Below are 18,397 nucleotides of genomic sequence, written 5' to 3'. Positions count from 1 at the left end.
CGTGTTTTGGTAGACATAGAGCTAGTATTATTAACTGAGGTTATTAGTCTGGCCTTTCAACGTGCCTGAATTTATGGGGGTTCTGCTGCTGCCTTATTATCTTGTGTGCTGTGTATTGTTGTCTACTGTACCAGTGCGATTGTAGTGAGTTGATTGCATGGTGTATGTTCTGAATTTCTGCATTCTTATCATATGGTTAGCTTTCCACATGCTCCCATGCAAGCCACAAATCAATTTTATCATTCATAATGACTGTGTCTGTATATCTCCTCTTCTATTGTGCATCAAGGCAGTGAGTGAGTGTGTGAGTTTCTATGGTAGTTGTGGAACAGTCTGTGTCTCTGTGGCGCTCTGAAACGTTCCGCCAATGATAGTGTTTTTTATGTTAGTATGTGTAAAATCATCAATCATAGTACCTAGTAATATGTGGGAGGGGGGATATGAGACACCACGCCTGTTCTTTCACAAATAAGGAACTGATGATCTAAAATGACGTAGAAATGCATATTTTTTTGTAAAATAATATGAAAATTTTTCACCCCTGGCTGGCCGATGCGCCACCGTGGGGCCTCTGTGTCAAAAATGCCAGGGCCTCTTTTTGGTCCCAGTCCGTCACTGGTTGGCACTGTGCGCGATGGGTGGCTTCTTGGTGAGTAATTTATTTGTTTAATTGTCCTTAATCCCCCTGATGCGCACTGAGCATGTGCGCCCCCAAATATTATCCTGTCTTCACAGCATCACTACTAGTCAGTGGTTAAAGTTAGTGACTTGCTGTTTTTTGCTGGTTAAACTACAGCTTTAGAGCTTTCTAACAAGCCCCTGATTGTCTCTGTGTGTAAAGTGCTCATGTCAATAAACCCGTGCGTAAAGTGTGACATTTCTTAATCAGCCACACCTTTTCCCCGGCGCACTTCTGCATTAATTTACAACAATAGTGTGTGATCCGTGTAAGTGGTGTATAAAATTAACAAATGGAAACTGGAAATCCAGTTTACATAATTATTTGTCTGCTTTCAATAGACCCCAGGCAACTCTCTGTTCAAACGGGGTGAGCTCCTCCTCTCCTGTCCCCCCGCCTGTTTTGGCCACACTTTGGCGGTGGGCAGCCGTCCTCCGCTTCACGTCCACCTTAATGTCAGACCACTTCTTTTTTAATTCTGCGCTTGTATGCTTTTCTGTCCCCACACCATTGACAGCCTCACACACACTCTCCCATTCACTCCGCTTACGTTTAGTATTGATGCCGGAGGACAGCGTGCCAAAAAGTACATTTTTGCGCGCCTCCACTTCAGTGAGTAGCGTCTCCAATTCGCATTCTGTTAAGTTTTTCTTTTTTCCCGTCTTACTGATTCTTTTGTTTTAGTTTTCTGATCATGCAGAGAGGGGAATCTCAGGTGCAGGGTTCATTTAAATATGATTTGCATATTTAAATGGGGGCGTGGACAGGGAGGGGCCGGGTACTCCAACATGTGCGCTCAATTCCACGTTGATTGGGATGTACAAAGGAAATGTGCTTGGATTCATGTGTACGCACAGATTCATACATCTGGATATTTTTGTGCGTACGACGTTTTCTGGATTTAAGCGTACGCCATGTAATCCACGCAAGTCTTTGTACATGAGGCCCCAGGTACTCAGGTACTTCTGTGTTTTGGTACCAACTTTACCTAAACACAGAAGTCGACTGCTATTTAACGCAACTATAAGGAGTTTGTAACCAGTTAGGAAACAGTCTCAATTTTATATTGATGCCTCTATATCAAACGGCAAAGCAGCCCACTGAGAATAGACCCAGATCTGGCTTTGCAGTTGCCTTTGACCTGCAGTCGGAGCTCCAGTGAAAGACAACAGCGGCTCCACCTACAGCCAGGAGCAGAGCTTTAGCTCACTGCTCTGGCAGTGTCCATCTGCACCGCCCTTTCCTACACTGGAGCACAACAAAAATGTCATGTAGGTGATAATGCAAGTGTTCTCAGGTTTAGTAAAAACATTACTAATGTGATTGTTGAGTGGCAGGGCAGTGGAGAGGGGGGTAGTTATACTCAGGCACATTACAAAACAATCATACCTACTATGAAAACGGCCTGAGACACAAAACATGGAAAAATAGAGTCCAGGTTGAAAAACAATAAAGTTACCCATTTATTTTCAGGGTAGATGTCAGTCATCTGATGTTTAGAAATTGGGAGATGTAACATGAAAATGGCAGTAAACATGAAAAATGAACTACAAAATGGCTTAGATGTAAGAACAGTAATGTTTCAGAATGCTTAAAGCCTCAAATCAGTAGAGATTTGTGACATGAACTGAAGAGAGCCATTCATCAAAGACATTCCTGAAATACCCTATAATTGAAGTTGTTTACAGAGAAAATGTCTAAAATTGCTCCTGGTCAGTGTGCAGAACATGCAGGATATATTTAGTTAAGATTCAAGATTCAAGAGGTTTATTGTCATATGCACAGTAGAAAAACTCAGCGGTTTGCACCGTACAATGAAATTCTTAATTGCCAGTCTCCCTTCACACAAGACAATAAAATGAAATAGAATTTAGAAGTCACTGCTGTAAGATAATGCTTAACTCATTACTAAAAGCCAAGCTATCACTTTCTGTTTCTAACCTGGCTGTGAATGTTCAAGCACATAATTCAATAAATGCACCAAAACATGTAATTGTTTCATATTACTATTTCAGGCAAATGTAGCATGTCCATTATTATGACTTTAAATAATATCAGACCACATTGTATGACTGAATTATGCAAAAATGCAGAGAAAATCAGAGGTTGGCACTGTACTCTCCTGTCTGTCAGCATCTGAATGTGCATTCTCTCTGTCTCCGCTGAGAGCTGTGCTACTGACACGAGAAGACTGACGTTCTTTTTAAACACGAGAACAACTGTAGACTTGAGTTTTGCCTCCTGCAAAAGAAGTGAAAACTACTCTGGGCTAAATTGCCATTAAAATCTTTCACTGCAGTAATTTTCTGCTGCAGTTTCTACCTGCCCTCATTTATTCAATTTCAGAAAACAAGAAAAACATTATAATACACAAATAAACTTGTAGTTTTTGGCTAGTAGTTTTTGTAGTTCCTCACAAAAAAATAATTTCCTGTGTGCAGCAGAAACATTTTTATCTATTTACCTCTCCATGATTACACTTGGTTATTATGAGTTGATATGCAGAGTTTTATCAGGAAACAGGGCACTGGGTAACATGCAGATTGATGTATCTTATCTGACGTTTCATCTTGTGGTTCATTTGTGTATTTTCCATTTAATTCAGTTGCTTGCTGTTTTTGGTAAATGTCACATCTCAGCATGTCCTGATACAATGATTTGTTTGATATCTAGTGAATTAGCAGCACTCAACAAATTAGTGTCTCCACCAGTTAGGTCAGGTTTTGGAAAAGAATCATGATCGGTGTTAAGTAACATAGGTTTAGAAAAAGAAACATAGTTAGGGGTCGTCAGGATGCCTCCTTAAAGGGATAGTGCACCCAAAAATGAAAATTCAGCCATTATCTACTCACCCATATGCCAAGGGAGGCTCAGGTGAAGTTTTAGAGTCCTCACATACCTTGCAGAGATCCAAGGGGAGAGGGGGTAGCAACAAAATTCCACCTAATGGAGGCTTATGGCGCCCCAGATTGGTTGTTGGGGTGCACTATCCCTTTAATGTTAAGTTATGCACTTAATGTAAAGTTACTTAGATTAGACTTGGGTTAAGAGACATGGTTGGGGGTCGTCAGGTTATGTACTTAACGCAACGTTAAACTGGGAGGAAGTACCTTTAGTTCACTCAGTTTCACACAGTTCTGAACAGCGGTCTCCTTGAGGAAAAAGTCCTTTGTTTGACACATCCATCACCCTAATCTGCCTTCTCCCTTATGCGCAGTTTCACTCTTTATACTGCTTCCTTCTTTACTGCCGTCAGTGCATTTAACACGAAATCTCAGCCTTCATATTTACATGGGTTATATAAGAATAACTGGCTCATGATTACACGGTTAAATACAAATTGCTGGTGAATTACTTTTTTGTAAATATACATCCTAAAAGTGCATGAGAACACCTGACACATCTACAAATCCCAATGGACTGGCTTCAAAATCCTGCTTTCAGGAACAAAAATATTTCAATTCATTTAATTCAAACTTTTAAAATGAACTTGAAATAATGTACGTCATTGTTTACAGGTCAGTTTACCTTTCTTTGTGGATGGGAGCATCATTAAGACAAACGGCTGTCAGTTTTTACTGATATAAAAACTTGATTTAAACCTGTTGACAGTTTAGAGCAGGTCTCCTCTTATGCAGGTGTCAGTGTACAAAGGAAAGAAATATTAACAATAACAATAATAATATGTAGATGTTTGCAGTGTGTTGGGCCCTCTTGGCCTCCATACTCGTCTGCTGAGAAGATTTCAGCTCAGTGAGCGAACTGTCGGCCAGCCAGCAGCTTCATTAACAAACACGCTGCTGTGGAGCACAAATCAAGTGTATTTACAATGAGACAGTTCAGAAACACAATCTGCTGCCAACAGCTGAGGACCTCCAATATGGCTGACCTTTTCCAGGCTGCTGTTGTACTTCCACGTTATTTACACTGAGATTTAATATGTTCAGTACTGAAACAATATGTCAGACATGAAGTGAAGTACAGTTAACATGAGGATGCAGAGACATAAGAGTGGAAATAGGCACAAAACTCCTTGTTTGTTGTTTAAACCCTGTTCAGACAACTGATTGGAACCAGGATTTTACCACCTCACCTCCCCTTTAGATACCACATGTCTTTCAGGTTTTATTTTCCAACACTAATGTTTCCAAGCTGCTGAGAAGAAAGCTCTTATGGACAAATACTAACTTCAGTATATTGTAAATGTTTTATTGGGATGAAATAGTCAAATTTAAAAGTAATAAGTCTAAAAATACTGTGATTTCAGGCTATATAAATGATTTTGACTTGACAATGAATTTCAATAAATTAATGAATCTACTAATTGTAGTAAACACTGTGTGTGTGTGTCTCAGGAAACCTTAGCAGGAACTGTACAGAGAAAGGTTGGTCTGACGTCTACCCCGCCATCATCATCGCCTGCTGGTCCAACAACACAGATGAACCTAACGAGGTGAGTTCAGTGTCTGTTAGCTTTCTGGGTGAAGTTATGTTTGTATTGTACGTGTGTGTGTGTGTGTGTGTGGGTGGGTACGGTTGATGATGAGTGTTTGCAGTGCAGGAGATTATCTGATCTGAGCCCTGTGTGTTCAGTTTCATCTCCACTGAGAGGCTGCTGCAGGCTGCTTCATGTCTGCATGTCTGACACAAGCAACGTTGTGATAAACTGCCCTAAATGAACCCAAAGTCCCAAAGTGCACCAATTAGCATTACTGCAGAGTAATAAGTTTATTTCATTGATTACCAACCTGTTGGTCAGGAAATTTGCTTCTCCTGTGAAACGTGATAACTTCACCTCCTCAGGCCTCTAACAAAAGATACAGACCAAGACATTCCAAGGAGAAATCATCTTTTTGTGGACATGTTCTAAACATGGTCTAAACACAGTTTAGACCCTCGCAAATTCAGTTTAATTTTAGAAACCCAATTTAGAGCATTACAAATCCATTTAAATCATCCTAAACCCGTTTTTAAAAAAAAATCAAGTTAAATCATCACAAACCCAGTTTATACCAATAACAATCTATTTAAATCCGCAGAAACTCAGTTTAGAGCATTACTGATCCAGTTAAATGACCAGAAACCCAATTTAGACCATGTTAAATCATCAGAAACCCAGTTTAAACTCTTACATTATTCCAGGCCTCTAACAAATGATACAGTCTGAGACATTCCAGGGAGAAATCATCTTTTTTTTGGACAAGCTGTGATGAGAAACAAAGTTTAAACCAATACTAATCCAGTTATCATCAGAAACACAGTTTAGAGAATTACAATTTAGGTTAAATGACCACAAACCCATTTTAAAGCATTAAAAATGCTGCTTAAAAGGTTCAGGCAAAAATCAAAGAAACGCCGTTAAATACCACAATGGTTTCCTTTTGTATTCTCGATGAAGACAAGTGCACATGTGAAGTCCCACGCAGCAGAGCAGAGAGTGCTTTTTAGTGCATATCACAGACTCTAGGTATTATCAGTCGACACGGTGTCAACACGTAACAGGATCATATCTCTCTTTTGACCCACTTTGAATAAAACCACAGACCCAGTTTTTAAACAGCAATTTGATCTGATTTTTAAAAAGCTAACCACAGACTGGTTTCAGTGAGCATATTTGGTGAAACTTGTCTTCAGTGCAGAAAGATAAAACTCTTTCAGCTCATGTCAGGTCATGTCAGGTCATGTCAGTATGAGATTATTAGGAGCAGGTGTCAGTGTGGTCGACGTCAGTTCTCCTGAGCTCCTGCTTCAATCAGGAGTCCATGATAAGAAATGAAGTCTGTTCTCGCAGGCAAAATTCATTCATTCATTCATCTTCTAACCGCTTCATCCTCTTGAGGGTCACGGGGGGGCTGGAGCCTATCCCAGCTGACATCAGGCGAGAGGCAGGGTACACCCTGGACAGGTCGCCAGACTGTCGCAGGGCTGACACATAGAGACAGACAACCATTCACACTCACATTCACACCTACGGACAATTTAGAGTTATCAATTAACCTAGTCCCCAGTCTGCATGTCTTTGGACTGTGGGAGGAAGCCGGAGTGCCCGGAGAGAACCCACACTGACATGGGGAGAACATGCAAACTCCGTACAGAAGGGCTCCCACACCCGGGATCAAACCGGCAACCCTCTTGCTGTGAGGCGACAGTGCTAACCACCACACCACCGTGCCACCCGCAGGCAAAATGAAAAAACGAAAAAGAAACATTCTTGTTTCAAACATCACATTTACTCATACTGTCTCCACATTGCTACATGTAGTACAGTATAGACATGTGCTGACATTCACACTGATGTTCCAGCTTTAGCATCCTGGTTGATATCTAATCCAGTAGGCCTATACTTCGGGCTACACAGACCATTCAGACATCCCAATGTTCTGCTCAGTAAGGGCATTTGTTTTTTCTACCTCTTGTGCTTTTCAAAATATTATGCACTTTTTTTTTAACAAACTTCTTTAATGTAAGTCAATGAGAGGAACCTTCAGATCCTCTCTACATCTAAATGTTACTGCTTTCACACACTAGATTTCACCTAAACTTTAATCAGGTCACAGGACTTTGAATTAATTTCAATTTTTACATGTCCATGCATGTTGTATGTATGTTGTATTAGGATAAACCCCTTGAGATGTGTCATCCCATTTTCAAGCGGGTCCCAAAACAAACATTCATGAGACAAATGGAAAACTGAACAATACTAGAAACAGTGTTATAAGATATAACAATTAAAAAACAATCAACAATCCAACAAAAAGCAAACTAACAAAAATAAAAAGGACAGTAAGGGAAAAGGGAATACAGTTGTAGACTTAACACAATCAAAAGAACAAGGATCCATCTCTCTATACTTTTATTTTATTATTTTACAACATAACAAAAATTTGGAAAGACCTCAAACCAGATCTTAACACACAAACTGATGCTTAAAGGTCCAGTGTGTGAGATTCAGGGGATTTAATGGCATCTAGTGGTGAGGATTGCAGATTGCAACCAGCTGAAACTTCTCCTGGTTATAATTCCTTCAGTGCTTATTGTCCAGGAGGTTTTCCCAGGAGCTGAATTATCCACTGAATTATCCACACATTATCCTCCAGCTGATAGCTCAGCTCAGCTCCTCTCTCTCTACTCAGACCTCCGGGAAGTCAGCCTTTTTCCTTCATCATATCCTTGCTGTGTTTGCGTGTGTTTCTGCTCTCAGGAGGACCAGCTTCTTGCATCTTTAAGGGACCAGCTCAGCAAAATGTCTTCGGAAAAAAAACCCTTATTTTTCTTATGTACTTATTTTAAGATATCCTCTGAGATTTCGCCAAAAAAGGATGTAAACTGAGTGTAGCTTGTGGTCACTGCTTAGGAAATGTTTAAAAAGAAGATGCAAAGTAATCCAGATTTTGTGCAGAGCCTCCTGTAAATTGTCCCTCAAAATTAAGTATAGTTATCCTTGCTGTGTCAGTGAACAGATGGGACTTTTGGTCAACGTTCATTTTAGTAAAAAGCGTCATTTTTCACATTAAAGTGTGATGAACCAGAAAGAACACAAACATCTTGGTTAACAATAACTAAATGGCTGGACATACTTAACGCTTGTTCTAGAGCTGGGCGATATAATGACTATGTATGATATAAATTTAAAAAACACCATTTACATTGATATAGGATCAAGTTGCATGATGCCGCTCTTCCGAAAAGCCACACCAGTGTGCATCTCTTATCTCTCACACTCTCTGCCCCTTTTACTCACTCACAAGTTCTCCAGCAACACCAGAGAGACACAGAGCTGCTCCTCTGTTTAATCTGTCTGTAAATTAGTCTACAATGCGACATTGGTCTACATGTTGCACGTGCTACGCTACATCAGTCTGTGAGATGAATGAAATTACTGCAGTAGCACATGTGCAGTCCAAGTTTGTGTGTGAGGTGGATCATGGCGCATTGCCGTTGTTCTTGGTGGCTGTAGTCTATTTTGTGATATGGCGACAGCGCCTGGATGCAGGCAACAGATCCCTTTAAAAAAAAATGTAGCCACAACACAGACGTTTCATATACAAGACGTATATAACAAGGACAAGGTGACTCATGCTCCCTCCCTCCCTTGGCCCATACATAAATAAGGTTAATTACCTACATAAATAAAAAATATTTAAATCATTTTCCATTAGATTCATTTAAAGGCCATTGTGGAAAGACTTTTTAACTCCCCACACAAAGATTTTTAATTGTTTCAAACTACAGTGGATCTACTTAATAATGGGCCTCTAGTTTCACAGACCGGGCGAGGTGGAGGCGCAGCACACCTGCGCTTCGTCAACTGGGTGTGGCCAGGCGGATTTTGCAAGTTTGGCACACCGTGCGTGCTGGTGCAGCTACTCCTCTTTAAAGTTCAATTAACATGCACATTCTCACTGTTTTTTTTTGTGGTGCTGGGAGTTGATCCCCTTGGACTTGTACTTTTAAAGAAGAGATGACTCCTGCACTCACTTTAACTCTGCTTTATTTATTCGTCAACGTTTCGGTCAAGCATGGACCTTCATCAGGACATCATGACTGATGAAGGTCCATGCTTGACCGAAACGTTGACGAATAAATAAAGCAGAGTTAAAGTGAGTGCAGGAGTCATCTTTTCTTTAGCAGCTACTCCTCTATCCCACCTCCGTCCCTCCTACCTGCGCAAGTCGGAAAGAGGGAGGAGAGAAGGCGTGGAGTGGGTTTTACACACATCACACCAATCAAATGAGCCCCTCTCCTCACCCTTAAATGCGCCGCGCGAAGGCGTAATGAGAGTTTACTCAATTCGCCATGGCAGAAGAGAGCAGCAGCGTCACACGGCCAAACTTCTCCCAGGAGGAAACTGATGTTTTGGTCCGGGAGATCCAAGCTCACAGTGTCCGAATATATGGAACTGCGAGCAGACCTCCACGGGCTGATGATGCAAAGGTAGCCTGGGAGGAGGTCACCACAATTGTAAATCAATGTTGCGTTTCTCTCGTGCGTGCGTATTTTAAGCCAAAACATGATCTTTCTCCATCCATAACCAGGTGGTTTTTGTACCTAAACCAAGCCACATGTTAACCACCGCATTGTAGAAATGTAAAATTTCTGCTACATAATAACATACAATTATAACATGTCTGTGGTTTGCAGAAACCTACAATGCCAACATTTTTCTGGTGATTGGGTAGTGGTTTTCTAGATGCAGCTGAGCAATATGAACCAGGTTATTTTGAATAACTGGTTTTGGCAGATGCAGTAGATGGTTTTGCTGATGCTTAAGTACATGAACAGGCTCATTGCTGCAGGTGGTGGTGCTCCTTTGGAGCCAGGCCACCGTTAAAATACTACTTAGACTAGCCGCTGACAGAGAAAACCAGGCAGGGGAGAATGGGAACTGGTGAATGTCATGTAGTGTCCCCAGTGCCCCCTGGGTAATGCACTTTATTTATGACCATTATATTGCCAGAGAACCTGAAATGAGGAGGGCTGAAAACAGTACTGGCAGCTTTTGAGAGGTGCTGGTGCACAAGAAAAAAGTAAAATGTAGAAGTGTGTACCGGCCCTCTTTGAGCACCGCTGATTATACTCGCACACTTTTACTTAACTAACATTTTCAATGCAGGACTTTTACTCATCAGAGTATTTCTACAGTGTAGTATTTGTACTTTCACTTACAGAAAGGATCTCAACAGTTCTTGGAGTGTTCATAGACATGCTCACAGTGCGTTGTTGTGGCGAGACACTGGCTTAAACTCTCAGCTCCCCCAGCTGAGTTGTGGGCTCAGCTCCTGTCCCTGGTGCTCTCTGCTCTCTTATCCGCCCTCATCTGAAGGTGAACTGAGGAATTTATTTTCCTCTTCAGAGGATTATGAAGCGGAATGACAGAATGTGTAACCCTGCTGAATGTTGCAGGTGGTTGTAGTGTTAGTGTGTATGCATGTTTGTATCTGTGTGTTTTAACCTGAGGCGTCCTGTGTGATGCCACAGAGTTTATCCTCTGACCCTCACAGTTATTGCTTGTAGTCACGGCTGCATTCCAGCAGCCTTTGGTTTATACTGAGCTCTAAACAAGCAGGTAACATCCTGGTTTAAGAGAATATCCGGAAACATTATTGTGTCCACGCTGAGTTCATGCCACACACTCTTCTTGTTCTCTTATTCTTTACTGTGCAGTCAGGTTGTCTTGTTCTTTAAGTAGAAAAGAAAGTGAAAGTCCATCATGCTTTTAATTGACACCCAACCGAAAATTATTTTAGACCAAGAAAAAGCAGTTCAGAAGAAAAATTGCAAATGTTGGATTACCTTGACATAATTCACAAATTCTGTAAAAAGACCAACAACAAAAACTTGTTAGTCTGTCTCATAATACTTTCCAACTTCCTGCCTGTGGTTCTCAGCTCCAGGCCTATTGGTTCCTATTGAGGACGTAAATCTTTAGAAACACAAACATATAGTTTTAATAGTGCATAATGGGGAACTACTTTCAGAGGTGGATTAATCTACTGTGGATGCACTATACTGAGTATTTGTGGCAGCAGGACAGTGTATGTGGGATTGAGTCCAAATAAATACAGTCACACAGTTCAACAGTGTGGCTCATTAATGTTTTTTTTTAACAACAATGGAGCTCTATGACACAGAGGAAGAACATACATCAAGGCTGTGGTACACACACAATATGTGTTAGTAGATATATTCACTGTTTGTTTTAACATCTTTGTTGGCAATGAAAAAAATATAGGAAATCATCACCACACCGATCCTCTAAAAGTCAAATCATAAATGTAGCCAAAAGAAAGTGACACACTTTCTTCCAGCCTAGAAGACTCTAAGAAAAAAAGATCTAATTCACAAGTGATAAGTCATAAAAAGTGTAATCAGTTGCAGAACAGATGTTTAAAGGTGGACTAAGGCAATATTCCCACCCCTACTCATCATCATTAATCAAAAATTGGATCATCCACCCAGAAAAATCATGCTCTCAGTAGTAATTAAGCTGTGGTCATTCTGAAAACTAAGGAAAAAATCTTTACAAAGAAATGAATCAATCAAAAGTTACAATCCAAATAATTAAGGCGGTAACAAATGCTTGATATCTGAATCTTTTCACAGCAGACTAAGAAAAGAGAAACTATGAAATAAAGTGGCTTTTTAAATCCTGTGCAGACACCTGAAGGCTGCATCTTAACATGATGATTTATGAGACCAATATTCAAATTTCACCATGAGTACGCTTAACTATTTAGTGAGCTTTTTAGCAAACATCTAAAACACGTCTCTCTGTATATTTTACTTTGCAGAGCCATCTTTCTTTGTGACATCTCGTCACATTCTTGTATTTCTCTGTTTACAGTATCTCTCTTTTCTCATCACTGAACTGTTTTTCTTTCCTCTGTGTGTGAACGTGCACACATATGGCTGCTGAACACGTGCACATGTTAATCTTGTTTTTAAATTCTTCCTTATGTACAATAGTTTAGATAACAACTTCGTAATCTTGGTTTATGATAATTGGGGCTACAACTAATTTTCATTATCCACATTATTTCTTAAATGAATTGTTTGTCAATAAAATGTCAGAAAACAGTGGAACATGCTTTGTTGTGTAATTTCCCAGAGCCCCAGGAGGCATCTTCAAATGTTATGTTTTATAAGACGAGCAAACCAAAAATCCAAAGCTGTCAGTTTATTATCATGTGTGACAAAGAAGAGCATCAAATTTTCACATTTAGGAAACAAAACCAGCAAATGTTTGGCTATTTGCACAAAAAAATGACTAATGACCATTTGATTACCATAATATTTGTTAATTAATTTTCTGTCGACTGATTAATCGACTGATCACTGCAGCTCTAATAATAATTAAAACTGTACATGTGGCCGTAAATAGAGATAAAGCCAAGTGTGGCTAACCTGCATGATGTGTCTGTCTGACTGAGAGCTGAAACTGCTGATGTGGAAATTTACTGAAGCTCACCGTCTTGTATAAAGTGTAATGACAGATGTGTTAAGCACTGAATCTAACATGTTTTATATCTTAGTGTTTGATTCAGATGTATCCATTTCCAAAATGTGTGAAAGAGTAAATTAGTTGGAGTCAGATTGCTCTCTTTAAGCACATTGTTTCTCCCCAAAGATAGATGATTTTCTCTCAGCAGCCATCTTGGATCTAGAGAAGCACATTTAACTGAATAAACATGTATTTATTGATGCCGTACGGCTTTACATTCTGACTTCCGCTTTGCACTGTATTACCACAGCACTAAAGCTGAGTGAGGTTGTTGCATGATGAAGGATATCTGGTATTTGGTTTTATCACAGTTTTGTACTGTTGGTAGACAAACAGTTCAAACACACCTCCTCAGATATTAATCACGTTAGTAGAGGAAGCTAGGATCACATAAAAACTGATTCTAAAAATCCACATATTATGGCTCAAGCTGTTTGTTTGACAGTCTATGAAATTTCCCATTTAAATACATAGATACATACTGGATGTTGATAAGAGCTGTGATGTACAAAACAGCATAATCTCAGCAGCCCAGTCTCCAGATGTAAATGTTGGCATTGTATGTTTCAAACCACAAACACATTAATTTTTGCATGTTTCATACCTATCATGTCAACATTTCTAAAGTGACGTAGTATATGAACTGACTTTGTCTTCGGGAGGTGGAGGGGATTGTGGATGGCATGACACCTAAATGGCTGCCAAGCTGCAGAGCACTGTTTAAAACCAACAAACAACAAAATGGATGTTTTTATGTGACCTGTCACTGTTTTACCACCTGGGACAGTGCAAAGAAAAATTGGTGGGTCTTTTTACGGCGACATCGCTGCATTTCCAGCCAGGATTGTGCCATCAAAACCAGTTTTTTTAAGCCCAAATGTGGTCATTTTCCAACCTAACCACACGTTAACCATAGCGTTGTTGAAACATAAAGAAACATAGCCTGGTTCCAGACCATAGACCCCGCCCACTCAACTGAGTAGGCTTGCATCTCTGGTCTGGCATACTGCAATGAATTTGCGATTTATCTTGTCCAAACGATGGACAGACCAATGAACGCCGGGGGTGGGGGCGGGTCTAGCGATTAGCCAGTCAGCACCACGCTGAAGTCAAGCTGTACGCCAGTGGGTAACTGGTGAGGATAGCAACAATGGCGACCGCTACAGATCCTACAGACCACATTAACGATGCTGTCGAGGTATTTCGCAACTACTTGTGTTAATGGAGGACCAAATTAAGGAAGCTGCTAAACTGGATTTAACGGCGATGCAGCTGGGCGTGCACGACGACGGAGACATTTTAAACGGGCAATTCTCGCTTGTTTTCGGCACCCCTGAGGCATGGATACTAATGACGTCAGATTCTGGGTGAGTCGTTGATCTCTACTGATTGGTTAGGGAAAAATCCAATTCCCTCCCCCTTGTAAATCGCCTTCAATGGAGGCAGTGTCAGACTGAAGGTTCTGGGAGCTTCAGTCTGACACTCAGGCTAAAAGAAACATACATTTTCTCTGTATCCACTACATTAGTGGTTTTCAAACTTTTTACAGCATACCCTCTTATAAGATATTAGGCTTTCCAAGTGCCACTGCCATGACTGACGTTAGCATAGGCCTACCCCACTCAGTACTTGACAGTTCACACAGGAGACAGATTTATTCCTAATCAAAAGATTGTTGATTTTGTGACTTTTGTCAGTCACAGCCATGCTACACAAAGGGGCAGCACTACAACTGGTTCTGAAACTCTTCCACACAACCCTCATACACTGCAATAGCCAGCCTCTCATCAGGTGCTGTGGAGACTTTACTGGAGCTGCTTAAATAGCCACTGGCACCTGCCCTTGGTTGTCACCTACCTGAGTTTCAACAGGGCTGCTCGAAAAATTCTCCTAGTGATCTGCATTTCTCTTCATAATAGTTCCTGTTTGGAGCCACGATTGCAGCATTTGTACCTCTGCTCACTAGCTTGCCATAACAGTTTAGCTTGTAACTAATCATGGATGTATGCATTAGCTACATTCATGAACCTGACTACACAGCAGGCTGATACAGAAACAAAAATATTAAAGGAAAGGCAAAACTAAATTACTTTTCGAGGATCTCATAGTTTTAAGTATTTATATTCAAAATGTTGTCACTAGAGGGAGCTTGCATGCCACCAGTGGTGCACGTACCGTAGTTTGGGAATCAGTGTCACTACATAACAACTTGCAAATGTTGCATATCTATGGTTTCCAGAAATGTACAGTGACAATTTTTTGGGTGATTGGGTTAATTTTAGCCCCAGACTGATCAGCCCTGACTATTTCCAGTCTGGACAAATTTCTGACATATTGGTTTTAATTTGTCATGCAGTATAGGTCACGACAACCAGTTAATTATTATTAATGATCCGGTTCTTGGATCACCTGTTGGATTTTTGGCATGTCTGAAATTTGAATGGAGCAGTTCCACATTTTGATTTCCCTCGTGGCTGCTGGCAAAACATCCATTATGAACTGTAGTGACCTTGTTTTAATATGACTGGAGTTATATTTTACATGCTGTGGCTAAAACTGAGATGGTGCTGTGATCGAAAACTAAACTTTGCTCGTAGAATTGGAATGCTGCTTTTCTCTTTTTGTCAGCATTGAGGGTGTGGTCATCTTGTTGGAATGAACACTATTGAAATTAGGTTTTTTTGCTTGTGTTTAGTGTGAGCAGCACGCTGTCGTTCAGTTGATCTGTACAGTGTGAGCGTAAAAGTTTATGGTTCTGACTGTGCAGAAAGTCCAAATAAAACATGCAGTGTTAGTTAACACAGCATACAAACAACTGGATAAATGAAACTTGGATGACACTATATGAGTTGTGTAAGCGTTTGTAAATTGATGTTTACTTAATTTCTTGAAGAATTTTTTCCTTTTTTGGATTCTCCATTCACTGCGGAGGCATACAAGAAATCTGGATTTCAGTCATGTTTGTCAGTCCAAGTTGCATTGTGTTTCCAGCCTGTGTATGAGACACAGATGCAGGATTGACCACCTATTTAGTTTATTTCAGACTAATTGTAAATAGTTTGGATTATTTTTATTTAATTACAAAATCTAGAACAGAGCAGTGACGAGGTGAGTCAGTTAGCCAATTAACAGATAAACAGAGTACAGAAACTAATAAATCATGCTCTGAGGGAGAGAATAGCAGAACATAAAGATGAATGTTAACAGCACACACACACACACACACACACACACACACACACACACACACACAGCTGGATGGTGATCCTCTCCAGAGCCCTCAGGTGTGGGATTCCCGCTCTTTGACTCTTCAGTGAAGCTTCGATTTGTTTCCTGTTGAAGAGACGGAGGTTTTCCGTCTGGAAGACATTCAGCTGAGACCAGACGTCACAACTGGCACTCACACTTTACACACACAAGCTGCAGACGCAGCTGACTGTCCTCTCTGATCACTGCGACAAAGACCACATCTTTATATCAACAAACTTTAATGTCACGTGAACATCAAGAAATACACTGCTCAAAAAAATTAAGTGAACACTTAATGGTCACAGTATAAAACCAAGTCAGTTAAACTTCAGGGATATCGATCTGTCCATTTAGGAAACACAAGTGTTTGTGAATCAGTGTAAACCAGCAAGTTTACACTGAGCACATGTGACAGGCATGAACAGGCCAAACACACTACTGAGTCACATTATGAGTTGCTGTGATAAAATTCACACAAGTCGGATCAGTCTGGGATTTAAATGTTTTACTTTGACTTTCGGTTTGATTTTGAATCCAGCCCTCAGTGGGTTGATGAGCGATTGACCATTACCACATTTTGTTCTCAACAAATTACACAATATACATTAGTAAAAATTTTCAACTTATATATATCTAAAGTGTGATTTAAGTGTTCCCTTAATTTTTTTTGAGCATTATAGACTTAAAAAGACGTCCAATGAGCAATTTGGGAAGTTGAGAAGACTTTAATTACCAACTAATTATCACAGCCAGGGGTGAAACACTTGAGTAAGACAGACGAATTGTGGAAACACATCACCTTGGAAATAATTTGCTGTGCAGCAGTACAGTGGCAACGTGAGAAAAATATCTGCCCAGTCTGAGCTGAGAATGTAAATTATGTGCTCGATACTGAAAACACACAGACAGGAGACTCCCTGAACACATCATTTGTCCTTTCTTCTTTACACAGCACATCTGTTAACACAACAAAACTTCTGTCAAATGTTTCTGACACCCTGAAAATCCAACTGTTTGTCTCAGGAGCGGGGCAGTTCATGGAAATATTGATAAAGGAAAAATTACGAGGGAGCTAAAATGACTAAATCCAGCATACAGGACTCATGCTGGACTCTTGGGCATTTTGCTCAGTTTTTTCTGCGTGCAGTGGCACTGTAGACCAAAGTATTTCAGGTCACTGACTTTGCATCACACACATTGGCTTCAGTGAAATAAACTGCTAAAAGCACAACAATAAGAACCATAGAGGTAGTTTAGAGATTAAAACGCAGACAAAGTGCAGCACCCCTGCTTCAGATCTGCAGGGTTGTGTTGCATCTATTCAATTCGATTCAATTTTATTTATGGAGCCCAATATCACAAATCACAATTTGCCTCAGAGGGCTTTACAGCGTACGACATCCCTCTGTCCTTTGGAACCTGACAGGTATGGAGTTAGAGTTGTCTCATTAATACCTGTAAATGCACAGAGGGTGATCTACAAATATTTCTTGATCTGCACACGTTTCATAAGTATGTGTGTGAACAGATCGACAATCTGTGTGTAAATGTGTAATCTGTAAATATAAAACACATTCCACAAATACAAAAAATATCTGTGAATACATTAAATCAATTTGCAAATAAATGAAAAGCATTTGTGAATATCTTCCTAACATTTACAACTTTCGAACAGACATTTGTGAACTCAGTTTTTATTTGTGAATCGAAAAAACTTTTGTGGATCTCAGTTCTACGCGTGTGGATTTGCTTTTTACACACACAGATTTTTGAGACAAACTTTCCGCCAGTCCGAACGAAAATGCACTCGTATCACTCGGCTATCTTCGGATAGCACGTGATCACCCAGCTGTTGACGTCATCTCCGCATGTGAAAGTAAGAGCACGCAGTCTTTCTATGAGCTGTTTTTTGTTGTTGTTTTTTTTAATAATAATCAGCGATAAGTAACGTGCATTCATTGTTTTATGTTAATGTCATACAGTGAGTATTACAGTAGTGTGTGTTTATTTGTTCTATGTATCTGGCACACACTTTTGTATACATTTCTGTTTGAGTATGAAAGGCACGGTGGCTTGGCTGCTTCTTCAGTTGGCAGTTATCAGCCAACTCATCATAGGCGTTTCTAGCCCATTTTTGGGGGTGCTGAAGCACCCCTGAATTGAATCCCAGCACCCCTAAAATTCAAGAGATTTTAATTTATTTATTTTTTTTACTGTATGTCCCTTTTTAACAAGCTAGAAAAGTGTCAAAACCATACAGTACTTGGTTGCAACGTAATATTTTAACAACAAAAATACAGCAGCCCCCCCCCCCCCGCCTCAAAAATGGTTTGATCCACCCCATCCCTCCCACTTTTCCCTAACTCGGGCTCTGAGCTAGCCTGGTTCCAGACCATAGACCCCGCCCACTCAACTGAGTAGGCTTGCATCTCTGGTCTGGCATACTGCAATGAATTTGCGATTTATCT

General features: G+C 40.3%; 1 protein-coding gene across 2 annotated transcripts in view; it reads left to right on the top strand.

Moving 5' to 3' along the window:
- LOC126397974 (vasoactive intestinal polypeptide receptor 2-like) overlaps positions 1 to 18,397 on the top strand; it is a 72,918-nt gene that overhangs the window by 31,660 nt on the left and 22,861 nt on the right. For both annotated transcript variants that reach the window (XM_050057112.1, XM_050057111.1), the window contains exon 4: positions 5,035 to 5,132. In XM_050057112.1, the coding sequence (XP_049913069.1) occupies positions 5,035 to 5,132 (98 nt within the window). The remainder of the gene's footprint in view (positions 1 to 5,034; positions 5,133 to 18,397) is intronic.

The sequence above is a fragment of the Epinephelus moara genome, chromosome 11, assembly GCF_006386435.1.
Source record: "Epinephelus moara isolate mb chromosome 11, YSFRI_EMoa_1.0, whole genome shotgun sequence".
NCBI lineage: Eukaryota > Metazoa > Chordata > Actinopteri > Perciformes > Serranidae > Epinephelus > Epinephelus moara.
Note: the sequence above shows the minus strand (reverse complement) of the source record. Positions and strands in the feature narration are given on the sequence as shown.